The sequence below is a fragment of the Mirounga leonina genome, unplaced genomic scaffold, assembly GCF_011800145.1.
Source record: "Mirounga leonina isolate KUSES-001 unplaced genomic scaffold, KU_Mleo_1.0 Mir_127, whole genome shotgun sequence".
In the NCBI taxonomy this organism is placed as follows: Eukaryota; Metazoa; Chordata; class Mammalia; order Carnivora; family Phocidae; genus Mirounga; species Mirounga leonina.
In genome coordinates, this window is record NW_023270316.1 from 23,102,546 (window position 1) to 23,112,576 (window position 10,031).

At 35.5% G+C, this 10,031-nt stretch overlaps 1 protein-coding gene across 1 annotated transcript; it reads left to right on the forward strand.

The window, feature by feature from the left end:
* Window positions 1-2,672: 2,672 nt before the first annotated feature.
* Window positions 2,673-9,459, forward strand: SLITRK6 (SLIT and NTRK like family member 6). Its single transcript, XM_035003196.1, has 2 exons — window positions 2,673-3,275; window positions 5,724-9,459. The coding sequence occupies exon 2, from the start codon at window positions 5,748-5,750 to the stop codon at window positions 8,268-8,270; it is 2,523 nt and encodes an 840-aa protein (XP_034859087.1). The 5' UTR covers window positions 2,673-3,275; window positions 5,724-5,747; the 3' UTR covers window positions 8,271-9,459.
* The last annotated feature ends 572 nt before the right edge of the window (window positions 9,460-10,031 follow it).

Consider the following 10,031-nt stretch of genomic DNA (forward strand, 5'->3'; position numbering starts at 1 on the left):
CCCTGATTGTGTTCCCTCTCTCGCTGTGTCTCTCTCTGTCAAATAAATAAATAAAATCTTAAAAATAAATAAGTAAATAAGATGACTAACAGAGGTAGGTTTATTTCTTCTGACTGCTTGGTATTCTTCATTGTAATTAGAATACTTTCATATTTGCCCTTGAAGATGCATATTCGAAAAAGTTAGAAGTCACAATAAGACACAAGGTAGAGTATGTGATTAAAATAATTGCTGACTTTTTAACACTTTCCAATATGGAGTCACTGGGGGTAAATTATGATGAAAGATTAATAAAATCTAGTATTTATTAGGATCACTTAATGAATTCATTATCAGAATCTGGGGAAAGCTACACTGGAAAATATTTTTCCATGTAACAATTGGAAATTTAAAAATGTTGTTAAATGTTGTTCGACAATCAATAACATGTTCTGCCATAAGCATTTTGGAAGGAATGGCAGAATTATTGACTTAGTGAAATAACTGAGGAATTACAGTTAACAAAATATAGAGAAGAGTGGATTTAGCCATAATCATTTTGAGTGTACTGTTATATATTTTACTATTGAATTTAAGATAATGCTGAGTAATTCCTTATCAATACCACTCCTTTGAACTAGGTTAAAAGTTACAGAATGCTTCTCAAACAATTATTTACCTAGTCATTCTTTGTGTTCCCATGCAAAACCTAGAGAAAAAGTAAAGAATAATAATTATAAAAAAGCCACATTAGTTACTTTTCTTCCTTTCCATTGAATTAACCAGTAATTTATGCATGAGGACAACTTGTCATCTATGGGCAAGGGATTCAACATAAATAACTTGGAATATGTGCAAGGTGAATATTATGGATAAAATAGACATACTCAAATTGGAGGAAATGAAAGAAACCTATAGGGAATTTAGGTCTCTTTGTCCATATGTCTGTTTGAACCACTCTTCCTCCACAGACTTCCAGAACATTTCTCCTGTGGCCTTACTTCCAAAGCCAAAAGGAACACATTTGGAGAATTATGTGTACAGTGCTGGAAGGGAAGCCATTCTACTTCCTTGTTTTCCTATTGATTCTAAGTCAGATTTGTCACCAGCTATCTAAATCATTAGATTGATTTAAGTTAATGCAACCTGGCTGTCAGCTAGCAGCAAATTATGCCTGAGATTAATTCTTTACCTTGATTTTCTCTTATTTCCTTTAGTCTCTCATTCCTTACCTTTCTAATCTTTCCCCACCCCCTTATCTGTATCATCTCTATTTCATCTTAAAACACACAGTGTCATTAAAAAGAGTGAGGAAATTAATGAGTGGAAGAATATAATATAAAGGAATGTGAGAATATTCAAAACCCATATCTTTTAAAGCAACTATTCCATGCTAAGGATATGAAAACTTTATGAATTTGAGTGGATAACTGCAGACAATCATTAAATAATAATCCAATCTGATATTGTCCCATTTTGATGATTTAACCTACATAAAACCTCTTTTTTAAAAGTAGCTTTTTTGGGGGCACCTGGGTGGCTCCCTTGGTTAAGCAACTGCCTTCGGCTCAGGTCATGATCCTGGAGTTCCGGGATCGAGTCCCGCATCGGGCTCCCTGCTCAGCGAGGAGCCTGCTTCTCCCTCTGACCCTCCCCCCTCTCATGTACTCTCTCTCATTCTCGCTCTCTCAAATAAATAAATAAAATCTTAAAAAAAAAAAAAAGTAGCTTTTTTTTTTTTTTTTCCTGAAATGACACCTAATATTACACAGGTAGCCTCTAGAACCTCTGGTCAAGGGTGTTTCTAAACATAGACTATTTCAAAATGAATAAATAATAGCATCTAGTATATTCATTGTGGATGTGAAAAAGTTCAGGTACTTAGAATGCAGGTAAAGAAGAATGATTTTTAAAACACAGGCATTTTGGGGAAGAAAGAAGGAACCTGACAGTTGAGAGTTTTATAAGTGATGATTCAGAAACTTTGGAGAGTTGAAGAAACAAGTAGCTTTTTACACAGAAACTTTTTAGGGAGAAAAAATGCTCTCTCAGCTAGTACCATAAAAATCATGATATTGTAATTTCTACATACTCACTCAAACTTGTTTCATTTCACCTGAAGAGACATCATTTCAGATTTTTGAGAGTGTTAAGCAGTGTTCGATTAACGAAACCATCTGTAATAAAGATTCTTGGATGTATTTTAAAGTAATCATATTGCCATTCCAAATAAATATTATCTTCCCTGCAAAAGAACCTCATTTCTGGTCTCATTACTGAACATTAGCTGTAGGGAAAGAAATTATGAAGTATAGGACTTGGGGTCTCCGAAGAAGTGAGGCTTTAAAAGAAATTTAAAGGGTGCATAGGAAAAGGCAGATGTGGCAGGAAAGTAGCTCACGTTAACATTAAAAAAAAAAAAAAAAAAAAAAAAACTAGCACACCATTTCAACCACAAATACCCCTAAAACACAAAGAAAACAAAACCTGAAGCAACTACTCCATGTGCAAACGGGAACAGTCCTGTCCTGGCTGAGAATTTAACATAACTCATTATTTAGCTTCTATCCAACACACAAAAAAATTACACAGCATTTAAAATGGTGCATAATCATTTCCATCAAAATTTACTTGCACTCTCTTTGGTATTAAAAGGGAGTGGAAAGGCCATTTGCAGAAAGAGGAGGAGTTGAGCGGTCCCAAGGTGGAGCTGTCTCTTGTTAAATGACCCCGGCTGAGTAAAGCGCTCTGCTGGGGAAGGGCTTAAGGGCTGAGTCAAAAGCCAAGAAGTCTCTTTATTTACGCCTACCTCCCAGCCCTTGGCAATCTGACTAATAACAAACTGAGCTAACAAGAAAGACTAGAAAGGGAGGAAAGAGAACACTGCTGCAGCTTGGATCTACAACCTAAGAAAGCAAGAGTGATCCATCCCAGCTCTGGGAAACATCTTGTTTATTTACTGCACTCGGCAGCTTGCAAATGGTTAACTATATGCAAAAAAAGTCAGCATAGCTGTGAAGTATGCCGTGAATTTTAATTGGGGAGAAAAGGCAACTGCTTCAGGATGATCTAGTATGCACTCTGCCTGAAATATTTTCAATAAACTGCTCAGCATTTAGTCTTTGAGCAGAGCTGTTTAACTTAATGAAGCAACGGGACCTGCCAAAAAGTGATGTTTGAGAAGAAAGCACGTGGTGGTCGGTGTTTTCTTTTTTAATAAAGAAACTGAATTTACTTTGAACATCTTGTCCAGCTGTGCATTACGGATAACGTCAGGAAGGGTCTCTGCTTTACCGGTAAGAGGAATGTTTCCAGGCTTTTCTGTCTTGATACCTCTCTTTGCATTATCTTAAAGTGATTGAATTTGTATGTTTGCCCTTTTAAGAAAATAACTTTGGATTAAAAGCGATCCAGTGTCACTCTTACTCATTGGCACAACTAAAGCTGTAGCAGATGCCTGTTTTCTCTGAGCAACAGACAGCTGGCTCTACAGAAGAACAAATAAAATAAGACGCCACGATTTCTTGCATAGCACGCAGTTTGTTATTGGAAACTAAATATGTGTGCTTTCTGAAGGAACGACCACTTCCAAACACCACTGATGAATTTTAAAATATAAGCAGAGTATTAAACGATTCTTGGTATTTTGTATGCTACTTTTATTATTTCCTGGCTTGATAATAGATATTTTCTGAAAATATGTAAATGGAGATATTTTTGACCTCTTTCACATTGGATCGGGTGTTATCAGTACGGAACCCGTCTTCAAATTTGTGTGCATCTCTGAAAAGATTCGAAATTGTTCCCTAGGACATTTTGCAGAACATAAGATGAATATAAGATTAAAACAGTCACTAGAGATTGTCATCTGAAGTTATTTACTATTTTCTCAAGATGCTGTGTCTGGTGAAATGAATCATATTCTTTCTTTGAATCTATGAAGAAGTACTTTTAGTGTTTGTGGAAGCTAATCCACAAGTTGAGGACTCCAACTACAAGCTGTTGGATTCTAAACATAGACTCAGAGCTGTTTAAAAATCAATTTCCCCAGGGAAAAATTTAGTCTGCTAACTTTTCCTTTATATAGAAAGGCACTATACTGTTTTATTTCTTCAGCTGCCTTTTACCATTCAGAAACTTCATACTATATATGTTTTCAATAAAACAATGTATTTTCATGGGATGAATTTTTTTTTCTGGATTATTGATTGGGTTTGGGAATGTTCTGTCTGATCTGTTGCATCTATCTGATTGTGAATTTTAGGTAGATTCAAAGTTATTGTTCACATTCCATTAAAAAAATAAAAGCAGATAGCATTCGGAAAAGTTGAAGAGTTTTGAGATATGGTGTTTATTTACCTTTCCTTTTAATTTGTGTGAATTTAAGATACACTAAAGAAAAGAAATGCAATTAAATACATTAGAATTATATGTATTTATCTTGTCACTGCTGTCATCTCAGAATTAGAATCTTTTTAAAGAATTGCTATTTCAGGTACATGTCTTAAATTTTTAAGGAGCTGGAGTATGTGATGTTGTTGTCCTGAACTGTCATTTTTCATTTACCAAATTAGAGTTACCCTCAGATGTTTTAGTAATAGTGCAGTTTGTTTTAGAGTTCATTGTGACTTTAAGCCTTATAATAAAGGAGATCCACTGCTTAATTACGTGATGACATTCCGTGCCCTAAAGCCAGTTTCAAGACCTTGTTAGAAAGTCATTTGCTAGAAGTTTATGTGAGGCATTGTTTATGCTTTCATAATAGCTAGAAATGTGTTTTAAAGCTCGGTTTTTCTTCTTTAGGTTTATGATATTAACCTTATTCATAACAGAATTTAAAAGCAGCAGGAAATACCCTACCTTTAGAAATTCAGTAGAGAGTGTGACAAAGGTGAAATTTTAACAGGCACTCTTAACCATATATATATCTAATACTATCGAGCTTATACAAACTGCCCTAGACAGCATAGTTAAAACGAAATTCTTTTTATAGTGCTCTAATTTCTTTCATCGTCAGAGACTTATTTTCTTCAAGGTTTTTAAATAGATAACAAAATTAATAAGTATTGAGCCAAAATCAAAGCAGGTTCAAACACAGACACAATTATTGGATGGTATATTGTGACATCCAGTTCAAAAATACAAATAAATAGAGGAAAAGCATTATGCATGCATATGTGCACACATAGATACCTACATACTGTTTTTTCTAACTTTTCCTAACATTTTGCATTCCCTACCATTTTCTCTGTTTCTGGCTAATATCACATATTTGTCTTATACTGTAATCCTTCAGCCTTAGAGTCATCAACTTTATGGTAAAAAAAAAAAAAAGAAAGAAAGAATCAGGGTCTTTGCAAATATACACTTTTGCATCATATCAAGGTACCAACGGTCCAATTAAGCAACACCTCTCTCATCTATAAAATGAAGTTTATTTGACAAATGTGAACACCCCCGATGATATAATATTTTAAATTCTCCTTGAATTTAAAGGAGAATTTGAATTGTAAAAATTTTACATTTTTATCATAGTGCAAGTTAAAAGTGAACCAAAACATGCTTGTCATAGTATGAGAAAAAGATAAGAAGAAAGGTAAATGTAACAAAGTATTCATATTTTCTGAGTAATTACTACATTTTTTTTCTTTTTAGCGGAAACCTTATTATTTTGTAATCACCAGGTTCATCTCCTCCCTGCATCTGCCTGCTAAAGTACATTGCTGTTGCATTTTGTTTTACAGAATCAAATTTCATCACATGACAACATGAAGCTGTGGATTCATCTCTTATATTCATATCTCCTTGCCTGTATTTCTTCACAGTCCCAATCTCCAATGTCCTCAGCCAGAGGTTCTTGTGGTTCTCTTTGCAGTTGTGAGGAAAAAGATGGTACAATGCTAATAAATTGTGAAGAAAAAGGTATCAAGAAGTTATCCCAAATAAGTGTGCCACCATCACGACCTTTCCACCTAAATTTATTAAATAATGGCTTGACAATGCTTCGCACAAATGACTTTTCTGGGCTTACCAACGCTATCTCAATACACCTTGGATTTAACAATATTGCAGATATTGAGACTGGGGCATTTAATGGCCTTGGCCTTCTTAAGCAACTTCACATCAATCACAATTCTTTAGAAATTCTTAAAGAGGATACCTTCCATGGACTGGAAAACCTGGAATTCCTACAAGCAGATAACAATTTCATTACAGTGATTGAACCAAGTGCCTTTAGCAAGCTCAACAGACTTAAAGTGTTAATTTTAAATGACAACGCTATTGAGAGTCTTCCTCCAAACATATTTCGGTTCGTTCCTTTAACCCATCTAGATCTTCGTGGAAATCAGTTGCAAACATTGCCTTATGTCGGTTTTTTAGAACACATTGGCCGGATATTGGATCTCCAGTTGGAGGACAATAAGTGGGCCTGTAATTGTGACTTATTAGAGCTAAAAATTTGGTTGGAAAACATGCCTCCGCAGTCTGTAATTGGTGATATCATCTGCAACAGCCCTCCATTTTTCAAAGGAAGTATACTAAGCAGACTGAAAAAGGAATCAATTTGCCCCACTCCGCCAGTGTATGAAGAACACGAGGATCCGTCAGGATCATTACATCTGGCAGTAACGTCTTCAATAAGTGATAGTCGCATATCAACCAAGACCACATCCCTTTTGAAACCAGGCACCAAAGCACCAGTTTTGATACCCTATATTACAAAGCCATTCACTCAACTTCCAGGACCCTACTGTCCTATTCCCTGTAACTGCAAAGTACTGTCCCCATCAGGACTTCTGGTGCACTGTCAAGAGCGCAATATTGAAAGCTTATCAGATCTAAAACCTCCTCCACAAAATCCTAGAAAGCTTGTTCTAGCAGGGAATATTATCCATACATTAGTGAAGTCTGATCTAGTGGAATACTTCACTTTGGAAATGCTTCACTTGGGAAACAATCGTATTGAGGTTCTTGAGGAAGGATCATTTATGAATCTAACAAGATTGCAAAAACTCTATCTAAATGGTAACCATCTGACCAAATTAAGTAGGGGCATGTTCCTTGGTCTCCACAATCTTGAGCACTTGTATCTTGAATACAATGCAGTTAAGGAAATATTACCAGGAACCTTTAACCCAATGCCTAAACTTAAAGTCCTCTATTTAAATAATAACCTCCTACAAGTTTTACCACCACATATTTTTTCTGGGGTTTCCCTAACAAGGATAAACCTTAAAACAAACCAGTTTACCCATCTCCCTGTAAGTAACATCTTGGATGACCTTGATTTATTGACTCAGATAGACCTTGAGGACAATCCCTGGGATTGCTCCTGTGACCTAGTTGGATTGCAACGATGGCTACAAAAACGGAGTAAGAACACGGTAACAGATGACATCCTCTGCACGTCTCCAGAGCACCTGGCCAAAAAGGAATTGAAAGCACTAACTAGTGAACTCCTTTGCCCAGGTTTAGGCAATAACCCATCCCTGCCAACTCAAACTAGTTACATAATTGTCAGTACTCCTACAACCACAACTACGGCCGATACTATTTTAAGATCACTTACTGATGCTGTACCACTCTCTGTTCTAATACTAGGGCTGCTGATTGTGTTCATAACCATTGTGTTCTGTGCTGCAGGGATAGTGGTTCTTGTTCTCCACCGCAGGAGAAGATACAAAAAGAAACAAGCGGATGAGCAGATGAGAGACAACAGTCCAGTCCATCTTCAATACAGTATGTATGGCCATAAAACAACTCACCACACTACTGAAAGACCCACAGCATCACTCTATGAGCAGCACATGGTGAGTCCCATGGTTCATGTCTATAGAAGTCCATCCTTTGGCCCAAAGCATTTGGAAGAGGAAGAAGAAAAGAATGAGAAAGATGGAAGTGAGGCAAAACATCTCCAAAGAAGTCTTTTAGAACGGGAAAATCATTCACCACTCACAGGGTCAAATATGAAATGTAAAACCACAGACCAATCAACTGAATTTTTATCCTTTCAGGATGCCAGTTCATTATACAGGAATATTTTAGAGAAAGAAAGAGAACTTCAGCAGCTGGGAATCACAGAATACCTACGGAAGAACATTGCTCAACTCCAGCCTGATATGGAGGTCCATTATCCTGGAGCCCACGAAGAGTTAAAGTTAATGGAGACTTTAATGTACTCAAGGCCAAGGAAGGTATTAGTGGAACAGACTAAAAATGAGTATTTTGAGCTTAAAGCTAACTTACATGCTGAACCTGACTACTTAGAAGTCCTGGAGCAGCAAACATAGATGGAGAGATCGAGGGCTTTTGCAGAAATGCTGTGATTCTGTCTTAAGTCCAATCCTTGTAAATAAGTGCCTTACATGAGTGTGTCATCAATCAGAACTAAAGCACAGCAGTAATCCTATGGGAAAAAAAGAAGAAAAAGAAACTCAGGGATCATTGGGAGAAGCCATTGCATTGTCTTCAGGCAATTTTGCCTGCCCCTAATAAAATAAATCCTTGCTGTAAATCATCCAAGGATTATAGTAATATTTCTCCATATACTTAAAAGTGTTTCAGAAAAGTCCTGTTGCACATCTAAAAGGGTTGAATATTTAAGCAGCCCTTATTTTCTTGAATTACTTTACCAGTGGATGAAATAGAATTGGGTTTTGTCATTTAAGTTATACCTGTATATGTAGTTATTACATGTAAGGAATATATTGTTTATATAATCAGTATATACCACAAAAAAAGTACATTGTCACATACACCTAATTTTCTTGCAATAAAGGCAAAAGCAACTGGAACATTAAAATTATGACTAGTAATAGTAAGGAAAAAATAGAAGGTTGAATTATATAGGCCCAAAACTGAACATTTGAGGGTTAGAAAAATGTCACTGCTATGCTTTCTGAATTTAAAAATAAGAGTCATTAATAGTTCAGGTGGATGAATAAGCAAACTTTTTTGGTTTTTCTGCACATTTTGTGTGGACAATCTTATTGTCAATGCTGCTGTGAACTAAGGTATGTCATTTGTGCTCAAAGATTGATTCTTGTTCTTGGGATATTTTTTAAATGCTACTGATATTCAAATGTAAATATGATTAGTGGATAAATTAAGTTTGGTTTCTTTCATAGCATTAATCCTTTGTAAATTTGAATGACCATGATAGACATATGTTTCTTGTGGCAAGTAATAATTCACAGGTATAAAACAAATAGGAAACATCGTTTTTAAAAATTTTTATTAATGTAAACTGATAATTGCCATAAATTAGTAGCAAAAGGCACGTCTAAGGGTAAGTGGTTTAAGTTGCCTCAAGAGTGGGACAATGTAGCTTTATTTTACAAGAAGGTATAGCTAGATTTCTATGAACTATTTATTCTGTACAGTTTTGTATATTTTTGGTTCACAAAGGTAATTATTCTTGGGTGCCTTTCAAGAAAATTAAAAATACTGCTCACTACAATAAAAATAAAATGAAAACTCTCTTTTTAAATGAACTTTCTTCAATTAGTCTGATCTGTAATTCAGTCAAGTCAGGATTAACACACACACATGCATGCACTCATGCACATGCATGAGAAGGAGATTTCTGTTTGTTATCCACACATAAGCATCTTGTTCACCATCTGCAAAAAGGCCATTCAGTGTCTCGGTATGATTGACATGGAGCCAGCCTAAGTCTGACCTGTAGTTCTCCCTTTCCAGCAAATCTTTTTCCACTCAATACAAATGAAAGTGATTTATTTTTCTTCTTTCTGTTTATACAATCAATGATACAGCAGATTTTCACAAGGCAAAATAGAATTAATCAAGGTGATCTAGTTCTGTTTTTTGAACACCATGCAGATCCAAGCACAGAGTTGGGAAGGAACATATTTCAGATTAGAAAGACTTTCTTTAATTCACTTAATACTATTTTAGTGATCCCTGAATGTTCTATAAATGTTTTGGTTTTCAACACTCAACTGTCTGCAGTACTAGTAAATCATACATTATTTCCTTGATTTTGAATAAGAAGCCTTTCTGTTGATAAAAACATTAGGGATCTGTGCTGC

Excerpts from the sequence above, each read along its gene's own strand:
- SLITRK6 (XM_035003196.1), top strand. The coding sequence starts at position 5,748 with ATGAAGCTGTGGATTCATCTCTTATATTCATATCTCCTTGCCTGTATT.